Source organism: Acipenser ruthenus, chromosome 9 (assembly GCF_902713425.1).
Source record: "Acipenser ruthenus chromosome 9, fAciRut3.2 maternal haplotype, whole genome shotgun sequence".
Lineage (NCBI taxonomy): Eukaryota > Metazoa > Chordata > Actinopteri > Acipenseriformes > Acipenseridae > Acipenser > Acipenser ruthenus.
Window position 1 is genome coordinate 52,954,479 of NC_081197.1, and position 23,292 is coordinate 52,977,770.

General features: G+C 36.6%; 1 protein-coding gene across 1 annotated transcript in view; it reads right to left on the reverse strand.

The window, feature by feature from the left end:
- Positions 1-1,298: 1,298 nt before the first annotated feature.
- LOC117406141 (E3 ubiquitin-protein ligase RNF149-like) overlaps positions 1,299-23,292 on the reverse strand; it is a 33,376-nt gene continuing 11,382 nt past the window's right edge. Inside the window, exons 2-7 of the mRNA XM_034009981.3 lie at positions 16,467-16,717; positions 14,538-14,606; positions 12,310-12,392; positions 6,924-7,020; positions 4,733-4,925; positions 1,299-4,386 (exon numbers count right to left, since the gene is read on the reverse strand). Of these exons, the coding sequence (XP_033865872.1) occupies positions 4,316-4,386; positions 4,733-4,925; positions 6,924-7,020; positions 12,310-12,392; positions 14,538-14,606; positions 16,467-16,717 (764 nt within the window). The 3' untranslated portion in view covers positions 1,299-4,315. The remainder of the gene's footprint in view (positions 4,387-4,732; positions 4,926-6,923; positions 7,021-12,309; positions 12,393-14,537; positions 14,607-16,466; positions 16,718-23,292) is intronic.

A 23,292-nucleotide genomic window follows, 5' to 3' on the forward strand; every position in this document is an offset into this window, starting at 1 on the left:
GATTTTGTTTAGCTGCTGGGACGATTCTCCGCCCTGCTGCACCTGTAATTTTCTTTGAGCTCCACTTCAAGCGTTTCAGTTGAATTTGTTCTGTGATGCTTCTTGATAATTGCTGTGATTGTGCATTTTTGTGTGTCCATTTCCTTTGTTGTAGTCTTCTACGAATGCTTTTCTCAAATATGAATCCAACTTCTTGCCTCGACCATCATCTGCTTTTTTGCTCAAATATTTTTCTGGCTATTGACTTTATAATGCAGCTTAATTACTGTGTAGGCCTAATGGTTTTCAATCAATGAAGGTAGTTTTAAATTATTTTTATTCAGTTTTTACTGACTTAATGTAAAGGTGCCAATACTTTTGTCGTACAAATATTTTAAATGACTTGTTATTTTGTATTTTTTGACAAAGATTGTTTGTTAAACTAGTAGAAATTGTGTATTTTGGTCTTTGTCATATTAATTAATGGCTGATGCTCACTAATGCTTGTATTTAATGTGTTTTAAAAAAAAAAATTATATTAAGTATAGGGTGCCAGTACTTTTGTCTGCAACTGTATTTATAGACGTTATCCAAAGGTAACCTTAAAATTGTAGGGTTTGTTTTTGTTGAAAAAAACAAACTAAAGTAATGGTCTTTTAATACAGACACATACATGGTACTAGTTCAGATACCAATAATGAGATTACACATCGGCACACACAACGGCGGCGATGCTTGCTCCATGGATCAACCAGTGCGGCCTCCCTTGCGCCTCAGCATGGCAACAGTCTGGAATGGCCTAGGTTGAGCACTTTGCAGGGGTCATCAGGTAGGGACCTCCTGTCTTTGGTGTTTTGTCGACTGTAAACCCCAAAGTCATTCTAAGTAAATTAAATCAAGTTACATTAACTTAAAAATTCAAATGTTATTCATAACACACATCCATTTTAAGTTAGTTGAACATTCAACTTTAGTTGTTCAAATGCAAACGGTTTAAATAGAATCAGGGGACCAGATTCCCAGCAGCCCTTGCAGGACGTGTACAATTTATTTTTGGAATTGTTTGTTGTTTATTGTGTTGTTCTTATATTGAACAATACATGACATAGTCCATAATATTGGTCGATTGTTAAGACAAAATTATCAATTATAGAAACCATTAGGTTTGCTTCTTAAAAGACGTGCCAGGGGTGGCAAGACAGGAAGACGTTGCATAGATTTTATTCTCTGGCTTGAAATCTGCTACACAGTGCCACTACATCCTCTGTATAGTATAATATACATAGATAATATACTTCTATAAAAAAAAACACAAGTCATTTTAATTCACCAGATCTTTAATGACCCCTTTCAGTTAATTTGCAATTATTACTTTTAGCACTTAAGTACCAAAAAAAAAAAGAAATCCAACAATACATTTTATCAAAACCAAAATGTCATTTGATCATTAAAATGTAAACAGATTAGGAACAGTTTGACCAAACATTTCACACTGTACAAAATTATTTTTCTATGGGTCTGAGTAGTGGCGCTTGTACACAATTTACAGTCTGGTTAATGTCGTAAGACCTTTATGTTTCTATATATAAAAATACAGCTTTTCTAAAGTTTGAGACATCTTAGTCAACACGGTCAGTACCCACCTTTGTGCCATTGCATCACCTGATATCCAGATTTTAAATGGAAGTCTATCAACTATTGAGCAATTTAACTGTAGATTACACCCACTAATCTCGGAGACAACAAACACAAAGCAAACCTGCATGGGACAAATAGTTACTGGGATCTGCTAAAAACCAGTCTTCATTTAGGTTTTAGATAACAGGAACACCAGCTTGTTACAAGTAGGGTCAACAGGCTCCAATACCATAGGTAAAAAACAGAATTAGTTTAATACCGATTCAAAGTGTATCTTCACCAAAATATTGAATTTGATACTGAAATATTAATAAAAAAGGGTTCTATGCATTCATATTTTTCTCTTAGGTACAGTATAAAATATGCACAAATATGGAACTCAATGACCAAGCAAACCTTGTATACGTTCACCTGCACCGAAGATTTATTGAGTCCTCATTGTTTTGTTCATCCGAGTAAAAGCTTTGGGTTATCATTTATGGATGATCTGCAGGTTGAATGTTTATCATCTCTAGAATCTAAGTTTTGGGTTATCATTTATGGATGATCTGCAGGTTGAATGTTTATCATCTCTAGAATCTAAGTTTTGGGTTATCATTTATGGATGATCTGTAGGTTGAATGTTTATCATCTCTAGAATCTAAGTTTTGGGTTATCATTTATGGATGATCTGTAGGTTGAATGTTTATCATCTCTAGAATCTAAACCATAGAAACAAATTCTTGCAAGAAAGCAGTCTGCAAAATGCATTGTTGGATGTGCCAGCCCATAGTAAATGTATTCAGTGTTCAGTTAAAACGGACAGCCATATATAAAAGGTTAAAGAATGAAGAGCAGTACTAAATTAAAATAGCTGGAATGCCATGTATGCAAGGCACAGATCACGGTTACAGACACAAGTAGGTTTGAATTGGGCTTATATAGAAGGTAATCAAAGTCTATGAAGCAAAATGAAGGGTGTCACTGTTCATTTTAAAAACAGTGGAATTCAGCAATTTAATCTCAAGAATTGCAGCTTCTTCTCTTCAGACAAACGTTAACCATATTACGGTAATGTGTGCTTTAGCTGACAATTTATACACTGTGGTGGTCCTCAGATTTTGCCCACTGTTTGGTACTTTCATTGCTCTGTGGAGGAACTTTATAATTCTAATGACTTAATATCGAGTTAAATGAAAGAACAGTGTTAACCCTAACCTGGATCAAAAAAAGAATTGCATGCTGGACCGTATTTACAACCCACTGGGTTAAACCAGATTTAGAACTGTCAGTCGTGAACTTTGCCTGTACCTTGAAATCACAAACTTGAGGGATAGTATAGTACTTTGCTCCATCAGCCTCTTCAATTATTAACAAAATCTGGCATGGCGGGTTGACTAGTATATTGACCCACATTATCAATAGTGGGTTTTTTTGTAGTGTTTTTATGTTTTTTGTTTTAATAATGTGTCTTTTCACACTTACAAACTTGTGGATTACTTGTTCATATACAATCATGTATAGCATTAGCTGGATAAGGAAGCCAATAGAAATAATTCATACCGTCCTCTCCCAAAGTACTGTACTGTTGGATCGCGATTTTTTTTTTTTCTGCCATTCACACCATTTTTTATATTGGGGCATATACCTCTTGGTCAGAGAAGATATCTAGTAATTTATGATCTACTGTTTGTGCCCTCATGTTTTATATTTAATAAAAAGTAATAACTGTACCTTGCACAAGGCTCTTACCCACATCTGTTCTTTGTGTAAAGACAAGGCCACATCACAAAACCACATAATTTGGTACAAACTGGCTGTTGCCCAGGAGGATGCTCAACAACTGTCAGCATGTTGCCCGACGGTGAGTGATTCTCCAGTCATGCAAGTAAGTGCTCTATAACTGAAACATGGGAACACATATTCATAGTGGCTACATGACTTCTGTTAAAATCACTGACAGTTCTAACAAGCTGTCCTGTTGCTGAAAGGGAACAGGCTGAGACGAAACACATTTGAAAGCTGGCAGTTTTTTCAACTAAAATGTTTATACAAATGTTTATACATATACTAGAGAATTTTAAGCAACACGGACGCTTTAAAAAAATGATGTTATATTACTGCAGCAGGACAATGCTCAGATTTTTTTACCCCTCACACTGAAATTGTATAAAACTTTGACCCATCTGCTTTGAAATGCCAAATCACTGTATAAGCATGACAATAACTCAGTGTGATGCTGTTGGTTTAGCAAATTAAACAAGTTTTACTTATACTATTCTACAGCTATAACCAAACGTTTTGCAGCAGCCTACAGAATTAACAAATTTGGCTTCATAAAGTCGAATGAAACCTGCTGAATAATGTTACGTTAAGCTATTGAATTACATACCACTTTGTAGTTTTCCATATACTTAAAAAATAGAAAATTGAAAAAAGTGACATTTTGAAATCTAAACAGTTTTTTTTTTTTTTTGTTTTTTTTTAATTGTCTCAATCCCTAAAAATTATAGGTGATGCCAAACTTTTGGCCATAGCTGTAGTTAAACATCTATCATTTCTTCTTAATATGTGGCATTACATAAAATATATTCTTGTATATTATTTGGAGCTCTTAACATCTAAGCAAGTCTCAGATCAGGATTGTAAGGAAGGTCCTTGATTTGAGTAGCAAGGAAAGGGGTTTGAAGCAAAGTCTTTGTGTATCCTTTGTCGTGGTTCAAGAGATGACTGCGATGTCATCAGGATCAGGAGTCTTTTCTCTGTTATCCTCACACTTCTGATTGTCATCTGGAATTAAGCAACAGTCACCATACTTTTCATACAAATAGTACATTGGTGTGTTTTCCCTTTTATTTTCCAGATATTTGGACTGACAATTAATTGAGAGAAGTAACTATTTATTTAATTGCAATTCAATGCATTTAACAAGTTTTATGACAGAAAAAATGGAACTTGGGTAGAAAAATGTAAGCCATTACACTTTTTAAAGAATACAATATAGCAAAAAGGATGGATTTAAACAGCTAGAAACAAAGAAATTCAATACCCAGCGAAGTAACAAACAGAGACCCTAAATGAAGCTAAAGCAGGACTATATCACAACTGGACCAGCATGCTCAAGTCTATTACTCACCAAGTAGAGCTACTGATTCCCCAGCTTCTTCCACAGGCCCGCTGTCATCCTGCGGGGTCTGGTGTGAAGGGGAACTGCTGCTGCTGGCTTCATTGTCCACATCATCCTGTAGGGAAACACTCAGGCTCCTGATAGTCACACTATCTGGCAGAGACTCTGGGGCTGTCACTTCAATGGCCTCTTCAGGGTCCACCTGGAGCAGCAATAAAAAAGAAATGAGGTCAGTAAAACTACCCAGAGTAATGCAAGGGGCATTCTATGATGATAAAAACAATCAGGCGTATTTCATTATAATCTTTATTTAATGTAACCAGGAGGTCCTATTGAGAATAAGATTAGAAGAAGAAGGACCTAGCCAAGAAGGCTGCTATCTAACACATCTAAAGGAGCTGCTTTGTGTAAATGCATGAAGACAAATAAGTCAAACATGGTTATTTGAATGAAACCATGTTTTTTAGATTCTCAGCTCATTTTATAGCAGAGGTTAAGCAATGCTGGACCTGGTAGTACCAACTGATTAATGTGTTCTAATATTTGCACAAGAATCAAAACTATTATTTGCTTTGTATTAAACCAAGATAAAATCTCTGCATGCCCTACGCAATCCTGTCAGGTGTGTTGCCGGAGTCACTAAGCAATGTCATGTAATTTGTGATAAAGAATGTCCAAACTAAGGCTGGGACCAAAACTTTGACAACCCGCTAATCACACTTAACAAAACTGTATGTAACAGCGTTTTCTTTTTATGAGTAGAAGAAATAATATACTTACAAAAAAAAGAAAACGCTATTAAATATAGTTTTGTTAGTGCGATTAGCGGGTTGTCAAAGTTTTGATTTGGTCCGGCGTAAGTTTTAACACAATTTGAGTTATCTGCATACTCCTGTTAACCTGTAAATGCAACATCCATCCATCCATCAGTGGTGTGCAATTTTTAAAATAAATCTTCTTGTCCAAGGAACAAAATGCTAGAAAAATCTACTAAATCTACTAAATCTACTTGCCCCCCCAGTGAACAGTGAACACAATCAATCAGTGATTCACAGGGGTGGATCTAGCCTTGTAGCTTGACTGGGTCACTAAACTCTTTAAGATGCAGAAAGAGTTTCAGTTTTGTATCTGCCGAACCTCAGATTTTTAAAGAACTTGTGTATTACCTGTCAAGTTTCTCTGTCTTTTTACCAAAATTCACACAATATTTACAGTAGGCTCCATCAAATTCTTCAAACACAACATTTTTATTTTATTTATTTCTATTATATACCTTTTTTTTGTAAAACAGTGTATAACATTTTACATAAATTAATACATAAATGAATTAATACATGAGATTTACAGTATGCATTTTATTTCAAAATAATAATAAAATATTGTACAGATAATCTCATATATAAGCATTTAATTTCTATCATTATAAACATATATGTCAATCTGTTTGAATAGTTTCACAAAATCAATGGATTGTGCATGCCTAATAAATAACTAATATTGCTTCTGTTCAAATCTAGTAAAAAATAAATAAATAATAATAATAATAATAATAATAATAATAATAATAATAATAATAATAATATTGCATTTAAATCTAAAAAATGTGTAAATATGGTCAATGGCAAACTAGGTTAGTAACACTAAAATCAAAAGAAAAAAAATAATTAAATTTTTTGCCAGGGAAAGTTTGTCTTAAAATGCTTCTAAACAGTAAACTTCAAGTTTTTTTTAAACCAGAGCTTCTCACAATGGGGGTCCCGCCCCAAAAGGGCTATTGCAGGGGGGTCAAGTTATCACAAAATACTGTCCTTAAAATCCTTAGCATTTCATTACAGTGCATATACACTTAATCCCCAACAGTAAAATATGTATTATGAATCCAGCCCTCCCTCGTGTTTTACTAGTCAGCTAATTAACTTGTTTTTGTTTTGTTTTACTCGACTAGAGCTATACCATAAGCGCCCAGCCCTAGACTTCCGCAATTCAGTTTTCAGAAACTTGCACAGCTCTCTAGAAATATGTTTTTCTAGCAACAGAACAAACATAAGAAAAATAAATAAATAAAAACTATTTGTCCAACAGGTAAAGTGGTCCCGGGTGTCGGGCGATACGAACTGCACACCCCTGTACATACATACATCTCAAATCTCCTGACTCTGACACTCTCAATTATCCCCATTGGGGGTAATAAAAGACTCACCAGATATCCAAGGGCTTTTATAACATCAAGTTTACACATTGGGCATGTTCTGTGATCTAGTAGCCAGGGGTCAATGCACGTCCTGTGGAAAACATGCCTGTAATAAAAAAAAGTAAAAATCAGTGTCCGCTTTAGTAACATGCCCTGGGCTTATTTTCCATTACCATACACCACACTTCACAGCCTGTTATGAGAGCTTTGGTCAACAACATTTCACTATTAACCACACAGAGGAGATAAACAAAACATTCTCCCCTGCAAAGACATTCCTCTGTCTAAGCACTATTGAGACTAACCCTGGATTTCATTAATTAGAATAAACACAATCAAATACCATAGAGAAAGAATGATTTCCCGGGACACACAGACCTTGGCTTTAGCAAAAAAACTCACCAAGCTACAGAATGTATATAGATATTTCCAGAAACTCCACAAGGCAATCAAATATCAGCATGAGCTGATTACTGTCTCCTTTCAAGTGACTCGCTGTGGTTTCCCAATAACCAAATGAAAATAAAATAAGGTTTAGCTGGCAATAGCTACCTATTTTACAAAAATGCATTTCAAGACATCTGAGGTAAAAAGTAAAAAAAATATATATTTTACTTAACCTAGCAAAAGTGATATGCCATTTGAGAGAATTTGTCCTCTTTAAAATACCAAAAATGGCCATTATTGTTTTTCTGCACTTTTTTTAAGCAATCTTCACCACTAAAAAATGTTTTAGGGCAAAATGTGACAGTGATCTTCAGTGTACTCTTTGAATATAAAAAGTTCTCTAAACAAGATCTCCAACAAGAAACAGGTTGGTATTTATTATTTATTTCTTAGCAGATGCCCTTATTCAGGGCGACTTACAATTGTTACAAGATATCACATATTTTTTTACATAGAATAAACCCTTTATACAGTTTTTTTTTTTTTTTTTTTTTTTTTTTTTTTTTTAGTGGAGCAATCTAGGTAAAGTACCTTGCTCAAGGGTACAGCAGCAGTGTCCTCCACCTGGGATTGAACCCATGACCCTCCGGTCAAGAGTCCAGAGCCCTAACCACTACTCCACACTGCTGCTCACAATATTATAATATTATAAACTCAAATGACCCCCACTCATATTGGGTTGATGTCACGTGGAGATTTGGGCAGGATGCTCTGCTCTGTAATGCTTATTTCAAAGGAACTTCTTGGGTTCTAGAAGGTTGGCATCACATAATACTAAATAAATCTGCTTCTGTGCAGTGGTCAGAATTTAAAACCATACTGTTCTCCTACTGTTCTGGGTTTATATGTTTCACATACCAGGGTGGATTTTTAGAGGAAACACTACACAGAGGCCTTGGAGCTTAGCAGGTGTGCTGCCTGTTATTTAAAACAGGCATTTTGAGCAAATCACAAACTACACACCTTAGGCCATTATTAAACCTGTCTAGTCAAAGGTAGAGTACTTCAAATAAAACACAGGCCCCCAACTGAAGAGAGATCAACCACATGGCTCCTAATGATGGATAATGGTTTAAATGTGAAGGTAGACAGCCTCTTATTTGTGTTAACCTAATATAACAAGCAGCTTGAAACGTTAATGCCTCAAATTCATCACATATCAAAGCCAATTGAAGGCATTTCAGTTTCATTACTTTGTAAGTCAAACAGCATTCACATCTTTAACAATACTATCTGCACACTATTTAAAACTAATAAGGTTCTTATATATATATTCTTGTTTTAGGCTGGGAAAGGCAAACAATGGAAGAGCATTCTTTCATAGATTAATCTACACTGCTGCAAATGTTTGTTTCCTAGACTGATCCATAAATTTCAGGACGTGGTAAAGATCTCGCCTGGCATTCAAATTAATGTTGGGGGCTAAAAACAAACAAAGGAAGAATCCAGAAACACGTTTTCTATTTTCCATTTTTGTAGCCAATTACATATTCAGGTATACGCAACACTCATTTTAAATATCTACACTTAATTACAAATACAAAATACTTTTAATTCTCCAGCTAGCATATGTTATCTTGGGGTGGTTCTTTCTGCCAAGCTGGCATGTAAATGCAGCAAAAGACTCAGTTGAGACAGAACTGGGAGGTTCCTTGGCTCTCCTTAATTGCCCCATCATAGACACTTTACAGCTGACTGGAAATCCAGGATATTGTCAGACTGCAGGTTTGTGAACCAAGCTTAAGGCTCCATTCAAACTGAGGCTAACACAAGAAAGCCAAATACCTAAATTCTGTCTAGTGGTGCATGCTGGGAGAGTGAGGAGTGAGTGTGTGCTGCTGCAGAAGTGGGGAGGTGTGTAGAGTGAGTAGGTGAGCGATTGTTTAATTTTTTTTTGTTTCATGTTTTTTTTTCTTTTTGGGATATAGGTGTAATATAGGGTTTAGGTTTTTTTTGCGGCGGGGGGGGTGGGGGGGGGGGGGGGGGGGGTGTTTTTCAAAAAATAAGCTGCCTTTTGTCAGCTTCCAGGAGAGTCATTCTCTCGAACGTCCCTCCGTTTTTGAAAACAACATTTAATTGAGAGGGCGCTTTCTCAGTATGCTCAGGTTGTATCCAATCTACTTAAAGTGCAGGTGAAGATCGGGGACATCTCACTTGTTTTTGTTAATGTTTATGCACCAAATGATGGCAGAGAATGGATCATTTCTTTTCAGATTTTAGACAAAGTTCTGAACGGGGTTAGGACAATAAAATTATATCAAAAGCCCTCGCTAATGGGTTAAGCACTGTAATGAGAAATATATTTCATCCTGACCAAACCTACTGCGTGCCCAGTAGATGCATTGTGACAGTATTTTTTTTTTAATTCGAGACACATTGGCTGCTTCTGAGCTCTTCGGTTTCCCTGCTGGGCTTATCTCTCTCGATCAAGAGAAAGCCTTTGACAGAGTCGACCACAATTATTTATGGAAGGTATCTGAAGCATTCGGATTTGGCCCGGGTTTTATATCCCACATGCAGTTCCTGTACTGTGACATTTTAAGTTTGCTGAAGATCAACATGGGGCTGAGTGCACCTTTCCCAGTCCACAGGGATATCCTCGCTCAGGAACGCTCTATTCCCTGTCCATTGAACCTCTTATTTGCAGGCTCAGGCACGTTCTAACAGTGCCATCTATCCCAGGGATTCTGGCTCAGCCCATAAAGGTGTCTGCCCATGCAGATGACGTTCATGTTTTTGTAACCAGCCAAGCAATTGATAACCTCTATGAGTCAAAAGCTTTTTGAAAGAGTTTAATCTGCTAGAATGAATTGGCTAAAGAGTGGGGCTTTTGTATTTGGGAAATGGACAAAGCCTGGGCTTCCAGTGTTGCCTGGTGGATTGCTTTGGAACCGGGAAGAGTTTAAATATCTATGAGTGTTTTTGGGGGGTGAGAGAGCAGCTGAGAGGAATTGGGAGGGAGTGTCACAGGCAGTAAGGGGGCATTTGCAGAGGTGGCACTGGGTCTTGCCACAGCTCTCTACAGGGGCAGAGTTTAACCAATAAATAATTTGGCAGCTTCTATGCTCTGGCAAAAGACTTTTACAAATGTAATGATAAAGGCGGTGGTAATAAAGTTATGCCATGTTTTAAATATAGAGAATTTTAATTGGAGTACACAAAGCCTGTCCTTAATCTTGGGGTTGCGGTCTGTGAGGGTAGCTGGGGTGCTGCTTTCCCAGATTCATGCACTTTTATCTAATGAGGAGAAATAAACTCTAGAAGGGGTTTTACTGAGTGCATTTCTTCCCCCTGTGAAACACCCTTCACCCTCATACAGATTTCTCCAGCTATCAGTCAAGACAAGGAAGTGACATTTGTTTAAAATTGAAAACTTGACAGATCTCCCCTGTCAAGTGTGAGGGTGGATACATTGAATGAATTGTGTAAAAATAAAATATGAGAAGTAAATTACAGAGCCTTCCAGACACATCTTGGAGAGGGCGTTTGGAGGTGGAGGAGCAGGTCAGGCCAGCTTGCAGAAGCATCTATACACCCCCACTGTCAAAGAGGTTGAGAGATTTCTATACATGATTCTCGCTATCAACTCCTACATCTGCATATTAGAGCCGACGGTGTCTGACAAATGTCGGTTGGCTTTACAAAGAGTTTTGTTTTTTGTAATAGATTAGCCTCGCTTTTTGCTCTATTAAAGAATGTATTTGTTAAAATGAATGTAGTTTTTTCTGATTGTGTTTCTGTTTTTGGTATTCCTTATATTAAGGGGAAAAAAAATCTGTGCCAGCTACTTAATTTCCTTTTGGGGCAGGCCAAGCTCTCCATTTTAAAATCTAGGAAAGCTCAAATTGCCAATGTTGGGGAAACGGATGCTGTTACTGTGTGTAGAATCTTAGAGGTTGGCACGGGTACCTGAAAACCTGGGTCTCTTTTTACTACCCGGGTATTGATTATTAATTTGAGAATTTAAATACAATGTAGAAAATATGACAATGCAGTTGTAAGCGTGGGTCTCTGTCCGGCGTAATACAGACAACATTAAAACAAGTTTTGCATTGAGCCTTTTCTTTACTGACAGGATATCAAGGTTTTACAATAATACACAGCGGCAAGTGCAGCTCAATAATAGTAACTGCAGCGACTATTCTTCTCAGGAACTAAATCGGAAACAAAACAACATCCTGTTGGGTGTGTGTCGGTGATAACCCTGTGATCCATTAATAATAATAACCATGTGGCTTCAATATGGAATGCTTGAAGTTACTGCGCAGATATAGTTTCTTACCAAAAATATCAAATAAGTAGCCTTTATTTTAAAATAAATAAATAAACAAATAAATAAAGTATTGTGAGCGACGTACCCCAGAGAACAGACTGAAAACCATAAACATTTATTAATTTAATGAAGTAGATTAAGTAAGAAAAAGCAGACGCACTCCAAAATATGTACGGTGCAAAGTACAAAATGAAATTTGTATGAGAAAAACATTACTCATAAATAAAAAATATTTCTGGAGCATATTAAGTAAGTGTGCTATTGCTTCCTCCTTTGAATGAAATATTTCCTTGGCAGAGTTTGCAAATTCTGTTTTCTCCTGATTTGGTAAAGAAATTCCACACAATGGTCCTTTGCTGGATGCCATGTTTTAAAACAACATTAACAACTGTATTCAAACTAAGATTTATTATTATTATTATTATTATTATTATTATTATTATTATTATTTCTGTTTCCACAGGTCTACAGATCTGAAGGGACTAAATGTATCTGTACTATATAGTATTTAAATATATATCATGCACTTAAAACATTAATATGTGATTTTTTAAAATCATTACCCAAAGAAGACCCGGGTATTTTTCATGGCAGGTACCCGGTTTCGGATTTTCTACCTGTGCATCCTCTATACACACACACACACGTTTTTAATTTTAGGTTTTAAGTACATACTTGCAAGGAAGAATTCTGACAACATCTTTAGGTTTGTAGTTTTCAATGCAGACTGCACAATTCTCTGCATCCAGGTTTATTTCCTAACAGAATAAAAGAAAAACAAGGTTATAATAGTTTAGAAATAACGATTGGGACAAATTCACAATAAGTGTTTGGTTTACTACAGTAAGTGTATAGATTTACAGATATTAGTATTAATCCATACAATACTGTATTTGTATTTATCCATTAAAGATTCTAAAAGTAAAACTTACGAAACACGTGTTTCAGTTATGCATTGATGAGACATTACAATGATGAGACATGCCTGTCTACTTATTTTTTATTTTATTTTTTATAACTTTCCTATATTTAAAATGTAAAACCCTTACCACTGAGACACTTTTATGTATTGTTTATACACACACACGTAAAAAATGTACCTTTATGGAAAAAAACAAAACAAAAAAAACCACACAGAACATGTTCAAATTGGGCTCTACCATTGGCCTAGCACATAGTAATTATTTGATTCCAGACAGAACATTGTCTAGAATTTGAGGTCAAATTCTGTCCTTTACACTATTGACTTTAGGTGGCCCCACAAGAAGTAATTTAAGGGTGCCAAGTCCGGTGAGCCGACCCAACAGCCTCATAAGCATGTCTAAATTTCTAAGAGGAAATGATAGATCTGTACTGTTCGGCACAGTCCACTGCCGTTGTATACCAATCTCTAAAGAAGATTATTACTGAAATCCATGTGACTGCAGTGAACAGATGGACCTGTTTTTTGTAGTTTTAGTAATATTATGAGTCTGAGTTCAGAACAATGTCATTTCTGAAAGCCACTTTCAGTTAAGCCTGAAAGCACGAGAAATTCTGTAAAATGAGTGCCAAGAGAAAGACTAAATGCACGTCCATGTCTTACTAAAGGCTTTCCTCATCTGCACAAGGCTGAAGCCGGAATAAATTCATCATATGATTCAAACTTCCTGTATTAACCACATACTGTATGTAGAAAGGAAGTAAAACTATCAATCACTATTTATAGATTCCTGTACATGCTGCAGTTTTTTGTCCTAAAAATGTAGAAATACTAAACACAACATAATAAATTCAATTTTGACAAGAATTCTTTCTTGGTGTCTTCAATGAGGAAGACACTGAGAAAGACTTCTTCAAAATGTTTGTCATTGAATTTATTACATAGCTTTAGTATTTTTAATTTTGGCACCATTGAGTGTTTGTAGTTATGGACAAAACCTAAACATTGTGTTTTCCTAACAAAATGTCCACAGCCTCAGTACCATAAAAGCCATCATGCACAACTCTCTATCCACTGTTCTGATCGATATTATTTATTATTATTATTATTTATTATTTATTTTTTAACAGACACCCTTATCCAGGGAGACTTACAATTGTTACAAGATATCACATTATTTCTACATACAATTACATTATTTTTTTACACATTATTTTTACATACAAGTACCCATTTATACAGTTGGGTTTTTACTGGAGCAATCTAGGTAAAGTACCTTGCTCAAGGGTACAGCAGCAGTGTCCCCCACCGGGGATTGAACCCATGACCCTCCGGTCAAGAGTCCAGAGCCCTAACCACTACTCCACACTGCTTAACATAGCTTACTCACTTTGGTTAACCTGCAATTGTCATTTTCTAGCCAACTACCTTAGGTCTTAAGTGTACAGTTGATCACGACAGATAACTTGGTTCACCTATAAATCATACCATTGCCTAAACATGTTCCTACTTAACTTCTCACCAGTTGCTAATAAAGTTGCCACATCATGTAGAACATACAGTCATTTTTTGGTATTAATGCAACTTGCTGTCTTAGGTGCAATTTTTATTTATTTATTGTAATAAAATTAAAAAATGTATTGTAAAGTTCTCCAGCCAAAGAAGACCATTTTCACAAAGGACCAAGGGAGGTTTACCAATACTACCAGTATAAAGGTATTCTTTCACTGTCACTGAACATGGTATAGGATTATGGTTCTCAGTCTAATAAAGGTCACATTTCTAATCTGAAGTGGATCTGGAGAAGGTAGTCACTCAGGGCCTAGCACAAACCCTACTATTTACCATGCTAAGGATCCTGCAAGCACAATTGCCAATTCCCCACCCATTCCTAAAGGGAACAGGGTGCCTGCAAACATAGCAACAGAAACACACACACACACACACACACACACACACACACAGCTGTGGGATTCCTTACCTTGTCTCCTCGTTTCACAGTGTGCAGCTGGAGCTGATTTATGGCTTTTTTGGTCTCCTTTCTATTGTTCTAAAACAAAGTATAAACAAAATACAATTGTCAGTGTTTTTGATTTATTGAAATGTGATTAGGCGGCACTCAAGAATTCCCTAGATTTCATTTTATTTTAATATGTTTTATATTAAACAAAACTGGAATCACAAATGTATGAACATAAATTAAAGGATGTACAGAACCCAGTATTTAACACTCCATCAGAATCCTTTACTCACACACTGTTTTCGTAAGGTTTGCTTACAATATTGAACAGCTGGCAAGCTGACTAAGCTTGCTCCTGTCTCTGTCTTCACACAAACTGCACTGCAGCTGGGGAATCCTAGAGGTCTGAATGCAGCCCTAAGGGCAGAACCTTGTTACTGGGGTTGGTGACCAGGTAAAAAAGGATGGTATTGAGGCCAGTATGCAAGGGTGCATTTTAATCACCATGTCAGATGGCTTGACTCTTCTATATAAAAGGACAATGCACCCAAAGTATAGCGTGCAATACTGGATTGAACAAGAAATTCGGGAAAGTTTCATGTATAGGGACCTGTAACGGTTTCTCAAACTGTCTGACTTTCCAGTCTTTGTAAATACATCATTCAAATAGTATCTGATGAGCAATATTAATCTTCTGCTTGTATTGTAATCCAGTCTCAGGTTAGCCATGCCATTTATAGTTGACAGCACGAAGAAGCTATTAATGCTGAATCAGGGATCTGCTGCACAGAATTAGCTTGTTCACTGCACCGAGCAGAGGCTGGAAAGCAGCCATGTTCATAGAACGTGGTGCATCTGACAATTCTTTTCTTTTTAGTTTGTGTATCCACATCTCATCTAATCCAATCTGATATCTATTGAATCCCATTAGTGAACCCCTTCCTCACACACCCACGTGTTCCTGTTTTATATTTGAACCTGTAGCAGGGCGAGGTCTGTGCTGGCTATCCTACACAGTACTCAACTATCAATGTAAATATTTTTTAAATTAAATTGGCACCAGGAGACCTGAAACTATTGTATTTCATTGTTGCTAAAAACAACATAACATGTTTACTTAAAGAAATAAAAAAAAATTCTGAAAAATATTTTTACAATATGAATTTCACAAATGTGAAAATAACTACAGTAGTTCATAAATTATGTTGTGTTATTCACAGTTTCTCTGTGCACAGGATATCTTTGGCAAATCAGATTTTTAAAACCTTTTTTTTCCCCTTCGACAGAACTAAATGAACTAATGAATTAAGACAGAGATGAACTTAAAGAAGTAAAATGTTAATGCAGATTTAATTTTGTTTGATTTTATTTATAAGAATTTTTAGGGGAGCCAATAATTCTGACACCTATCTTTTTGAGAAAAATTGTTATTACTTGTTAATAAAAAACTTTCTCTGAGCAATTGTATTAGAATTAAAAAATATGGTTTTCCCATATATTTGAGCATAAAATATAACTCATTACCTGTGTTGTTTATTTTATACAGCCTTTTTTGCTCATCTTTATAGGGTGCCAATAATTTTGGAGGTGACTGTATATGCCAATTCAGTGGGTATACATTATTACTTGAAAGCTCTTTTATATAAAAAGGAGAAAACTTACAACCTTGATCTCATTTACTGCTCTATCTGTTTTCAGTGAAGGTGTGTATGGAATGTGTCAGGTTGTGCCTTACCACTTGCATTCTCCCTTGCTTGTCTAGTGCTTATGGGCAAATTACATACAAATGAAACAGTAGTTAGACTGAAATTCAAACTTAGGTGCACCATTAGATGCACAAAATAACCCACTCACAGTACCTGTTATACTACTGTATGTACACCAATTAATGCCTAGAGGGCTCGGACACGTCAGTATATGAAAACCCACCCAAGCTTGTGCGCTATTTACCTGGTTTCCAAACTGTGTTCCAGCATACAGATATCTCTGTATGTAGTAGAAGATGAGCCAAGCCAAAGAGATGATCATCATTGCAATGAAGGCGATGGTCACGAACACAACAGACTGACCACTCAAAAATTCCTGCACGTGGCGGGTGCCCACAGCTATGGACATTTTGACTGGGATTCCTCTGCGGATCAGCTCTAAAATCTCAATCCCCTTCGGGTAGCCAACCATAACGACCACAGTGTTTCCAGTCCCTAATAACAAAAAAGAAAGAAAATGGTTACACAAGTAACACACAGTGCATCTAAATAGAACTTATAAAAGTGACCTTAAAACCTTCTTACTGTGTTGTTATCTATATGAATAATTTACCATACCCAATGTCCATACAAAGTGTGACTTCCAGAACGCCTTTTTTAGTCACCAATAACAAACTAAGTAAGTCACTGTGAGCTACATTCTACAGTAAGATCCTTACCAATGTGTGGTGAAGTCAATGTAAAGTACACAGTACACTATTCCAAGTTTCATTACAATTTGATGAGCGATTCTGAAGATAAAAGGTTACTGTAAGTATTTAGGGCTGTGTTTGAAGATTTGTTCGCTAGCAAGGAATTTGAAGGTAGTTTTAAACCTTCGAAGGTTCATCAGGTGGAATTCAGGCACTGTGGTTTTTTTGTTTGTTTGTTTTTCTCTGTTAACAGAAACCGTTTGACAATGTGTGAAGACTATAAATCACACATTAAACGTCACTCACATGCATACATTGGATCTTTTGATTTGTATAATGCATATTACGTAAAACAAAAGTTGTTGTATTAAAATCCACTACCAAATTGTTATACGCAGCAACTCTATATGCGCCGCTGCCGTGCATGGAGCAGGATATAGTATCTAAAGCACTCAGGGGGTGGGCGGGGGTACCTGTAGCAGTTGTAGTGCTTCAGGAACATATGTACTGAAATCCTAGTGTACAAGACAGTGTATGAGAAGTGCTATGGCAGAATATGTTTGAAACAATCAAAATATACGCTAACACTAATAATTTTAATTAAAAACTGAACACTGTCCGCCTCTCCCCACTCCAGCTTTATCCTGGATAACCTGGATTATAAACTGGATTATTGTTGTCTGTCTGTTATTGATCACTGCATCACCTCTACACCTGCGCACTGCAAACCACTTTGCCACAGTGCCCAATTAATCGAGTGCCCAATTAATCGATTGCTAACACACATGCACGTGACACACGCCCCCAATATGCAAATGCCTGCTGTGTGATTGGTCACATACATTCAAATCAGACATTGTGGTTAGTTACTGTTATTACTGTTAAAACTCCAGTTTAGGAATCAATGTTATTTAAGTGGGAGTGCTAAGAGAAAGCTGAAGCAAGAAAAAGAGATTAAAGAAGTTGCTTTGCTAGAAAAGATACTGAAAATAAACCAATATTTCTTCAAGGAGAGAAACAAGCGAATGTCGACGAAGATCACAACGAACCCGAAGCTGGCTCGTCGGATGGTGCTTCTGACAACGTACAAGACAGGGAAGGCACAGGTGATGATCCGTGGGAACAGGATGAGCCAGGGTACAGAGATGGTGAGAGAAATGTTATCAAAGCAGATCCATTTACCAGCGATGCTGCATAGTGGAGGAACCCTTTCATAGCATCGATGAATCGATGCATCTGCTTTTTTGAAAATGTAGGCATCGCCCCAGCCTTAAAAATATCTGCAAAGTTCTTGTTTTGCGTGCTTATTATAGCCTGTTACTATAATACATATGACTCTATGGTAAGACCTTTACACATGAATTATATCAATATGCCGACAGAATGCAGCAAAGTAATCAGACAAACGTGCACAGTAAATTAAGCTAATAATAAAAACAAAGTGACCTGCTCACAGAAGCATGTGATCTAAAGCATATTCCAGATCCTGTTTATTCCAGTGTCACAGTGGTTCAGGGCCGCAAGTAATGTTTTATTTTCTTTCAATACTTTTGCAATTGGCTGTTTTAGTCAGCTTACCATCTTTATATATTTTTTAATTTGGTCTGTACAGAGTAATTTAAGCTTCAGTTTTTCACTTCTTATGATGCTTTTGTTAACAAAAGGTTTAATTTAGAGTTCACAGGCTGCGTGTTTGTATATGCCTGCTAGCATGAGCACCTTTCACCAACAAACCTAAAAAGAAAACAGTCCTAGACATCTGAACACTGAGACTAAGTATGGAGATCCAGTTATACCTACAGAGGGCAATTAACAAAGTCTTGTCATCATTTTGATTATTGTTAACATATTCCATTTATTAAGGAGTGTGAATATGAACCGTCTACACGCAGGAAATTGTGCGATGAGCTCCCGAAAATACAGCTGACTTCGTACCATGTTTTTTTATTAATTACCTTCTGTTAAGTGTAGGATGCCAATACTTTGTCTGCGGCCATATTTATGTGCCTCCACTATATTCCACTGAGGAAACTCTATAATAAAGTAGTAAGCTCCATTGCAGTACAAGCATGTTGTACTCACTGCACATTACTGCTAATCACCATTCGGATAAGCAGACCTTTTAAAGTGCATAATACTTTCCAATACAAATTCCAACTTCAAACAGCACAAGGTACTTTATTGCCTTTCAAGGTTAAAGATTTCTATCAAACACCTCCAGGAGTTGTGGTAAAACCCTTGACTCCCCAGTGAAGGTGTGCTGTAAGAGAACACAGGCAGTGCTTGAGGGGGCGGGGTTCCATGAACACTGCTTACACTACACAAGATTTAGTCAAAATGTATTGTGTGAAAAATGTAATATGGGGATGAGAATACCTTTTGAACGTTCTTTAGTAATTTCTGTGCCTATAAGTGAAATGATTAATCATGTATCAAGGAATCTTGATACTTTCTTACATGAAGTTTTGTATATTGATTCAAGCTAGTAATAATAGTGATAATTATAGTCACAATTTTTCCAGTCAATCAGACAGCTCAAATAATGATTTGTTTTTAAGTGCAGTGAACATTCCAAATAACAAAATAATTGTATTAGATTTCTGAATGTTTACCTCATTGTACACTGCACTTAAAAACAAATTATCACTTAAATGAGCAAAAAGCAGGATTACTTGTACTAGTCTGACTGAATATAGATTAGCGATGAGGGACTCAGCACCGATGTGTTAAATTGATCTCACTGGGCTGTGAAGAGTGCTAGTGTAAAAAAGGATTAAAAGGCTCATAATATCTTCACAAGCTGCAATGTAGCAGCATCAACCTAGAGGGTATGCAGTGTCTGATAACAACAGGGTTTGTGGAGACTGCAAATAAATCCATGGTTGGACACACCTAGTTTCTATATTTTTCCGACAACATGACAGCTGAAGAAACCACATAGCAGAAAGGTCACAAAGGTTCCACCCTTTCACCTGTATTCACGTTTGCCTCTGTCCTTTTCGAAGGATGTTTCATGCCTAGATCTCTCGTCAACTCCTCTCTGTCCTGACAAAGACTGTTGGCTTTGTTTCATCTCCAATTATAGACACAAGTCCTTTATTTTTATGTAACAGTAAAACCTCTATTGTCCAAAATAACTGGGACTAGGGTGTTTGGATAATCAAATTACAGTTGTGAAACTGTTTCAATTACTTTTTCAATCAAAAAACCTGGTAAAACGATATAACCCCCCCAATCCAGTGCAGTACTGAACAGTTCTGTAAACACCAGAGACTGAGGCCTGAATATAGTCATTTCTACAACAGCTTGGCAGAAGCACACATTACACAGCAAGACAGGTTACCAAGGGGCTGTTTGAACAGTTTGGATAATATGTGTTTTACTTTAATTAATAAGATTCCAAGATTTCTATACCAGAGAGCCTGTGACACCAAGTGCAGTGGTTCCCACGCACAGGGTGGTTATAAAGTCGAACTACTGCTGTGGGGGAAAAAAATAAACATTCCTAACCAAATATAAGGATGCCAACATTGAGAAGGGTTGAGCACGTCCCTACAAAAAAGAAGCATTCTGCCACTAACGTTGGTTCAAAGAGCAGGAAGTGCCATACAATTTTACTGTCTAAGGTTCAAACCCCTGCAGGTTTCATTGCTTTGTGGTAAATGTCTATCTCTCTGTAGTTTGTTTTGGTTTTTCACCGACAGGATTATTGAAAAGAGGCTACTGACTTCCAAAAAATATAACAAAAAAATGTTGGCTTTACATGAAAAAGTGTTATGTCCAGGATTGAATTTAACATTTGTTGTTCAACTTTACAGTTCGCATTCATCAACTTGAGGTCAAATTTCGTTTTTTCCATCATAAAAACAGTTTCTGGAAAAATGTTGGCTTTCATCTTTCTTAGAATACACTGTATTTCGGTGCAGCAGATATTCATGCTGGCACAATTACAGCATTCCACTTGGTAACAAAAAACAGGATGTGTTGTTTTCCAGCTGTGCTCTTCCTCAAGTACTTCACAAACTATAACATGAAACAGTTCTAACAGAGAAATGACAGGCAGTTGTATTTAAAGAGGTATCTGTTTCAGAAAGTTAAGCTCAGGTAGGGCATGCAGAAAAACTAACAAATGGAAAATTCTTTGAATGTTTGCCTTAGTTTTATTATTTAAAAAAAAAACAAAAAAAAAACACAGAGCTTCTTATAATACCTGGTTTGAAAACAACTTGCTAATATTCACTGTGATTGAAAGTTGCTTGTAATGGGGTGGGGGGAGAAGAAGTCAAATAGGACCTATGACAGCACCACACAATGGGACTTATCATAGATCGATCTTACTGGAATAATGGCACTCAAGTGAGGGGTCATGAAGGCCAGAAAACAATGCTTGGGGGGGGGACGGACGCTACCTCCCAAACCAAACCAGGCACTCATTGGGGTCAAAGTTGCACATTTATTTGTAGGCTTGTAGTGACCTGCTACACAAAATCCACAATGAGTGGAACCAGGTATGTCTTGCTCTACGTTGTAAGTTTCTGTAACATGGGCCACTTGAGAACATCTGTTTCTTGTCTTCTGTGATTGAATGTTTCCACTACATAACCCCTTAGTAGCCATGGTGGAAAACATGGGAACACAAACTAAAAAAAAAAAGATAATAAGGCTTCAGCCACATTTTTATCACGTGGGGCATGAGTTACAAAGGTCTTTGTTTTTGTTTGTTTGTTTTTACATGCACACCACACCTACCCTTGACCACTTTTTTACATAACAATCAAATCACATTTAAAATTAAATGTTTCTTGAAAAAATGTATTGCTTCATGAGCTAGGACAGAAAATGTAATGAATAACCTCCAACTGTTGAGAACTGTGTCAGGACCATTTATATTTAGATCAAAGAATGGCATCGGGACAAGAAGGTTTTTAAAAGGGGGTGAGAGGTCACTTGTTTCTTTCACACAGCAATGTACCCTCTGCTATTTACATATAATAATGGACACAGGTCTGGGAGGTCAAACTGCTTCGTTTCACCTGGCTGTTTGTCATAATGACCTAATTGTGTTCTTCTCTGCTTACAGATGACAAGTGTCCCTTGACCACCTCCACTAAGAAAGGTAGCAGCCAAGAAGTGAGGGGTTGTTAACACTCATGATTGTGAGACTGTTCTAATGCAAATTAACTCAAACTGTTAGGACAGAGATTGCCTTTATTTATATAAGTTTATTTTGCTGAATGCAAAATCTAATTTGCATAGCAACTGTCAGCAAAAAAACACCTGTAAGGACAAAGATGTTTAATTGAATAAGTTTGTTTAAACAGCACTTTATTCAATAGTACTGTACATTGAATCAAAACATAGAGCAGTGCTTTATGACTTCTCCATTTCCCTGTCCTGTGGGGTTATACAATCAAACCTCCAGACATACCTATGGAGCATTACAAGGGGTAGACAGTAAAAAGTTAATTCGGTAATTCATCTGTCATTTAATACATTCATAAATTAATTTGTTAATTTGTCAATTTTTTATTTAATTCACAAATTAGCTGTTTGCCAACTGAACTTTCAATTTCAACTGCCTACTGAACTTTCAATTTCAACTGCCAACTGAACTTTCAATTTCATTTGGAAATTGAACTTTTTAAACCATATTTTAATATTGTCAATTACATGAGGGGGTGTCTACAAATCGATAGTGTGGTGTCAACTGGATTAAAATAAGGTAAATATATTAATTTGTAAACCTACCGCATGCACATATTTACCCCCAGGATGTAACAAACCACCATAGTGAGTGCAAACATTTTAATGGCTGGAAAAAAAATAATTGCTTAAATATTTAACAAGGCTGATGTTAAATATGTGCATGCTGTAGGCTTACAAATTATATACTTTTAACAAGAATCCAAACAAACCATAGTGAAAAGAGAGGGAGGGAGGGAGGGAGTACACACTTGCTTTCTTTAAAGGAAAATTATGCAAGAGAGGACAGTCTGAGTTTGTCAACATGGGAAAGAAAGGGTTGCCATGCTTCATAACATGTTCCAGTGCATCCCTAGTGCAAACTTTTTTTTTTTCTAATTGAAGGGAATGCATAAGATCCCTGATCCAATTAACATAAGAGGGTGGGGCAGCCTGCTTCCATCCAAACAAAATCAGGTGTCTAGCCAGAAAAGTTGCAAAGGCCACAGTGTCTCACTGCAGTCCACATAGGGGAACACTGTGAGATACTACACCAGAAAATGCAATGAGTGGGGTAGGATCAACGGGCTCTTGAAAGGTTTGAGCGAGGGTCTCAAAGACAGAGGTCCAGAATGGTGTCAACCTGGGACAAGACCAGAACACACGGATGAGAGAAGCAGGAGCTAATTTACTGTG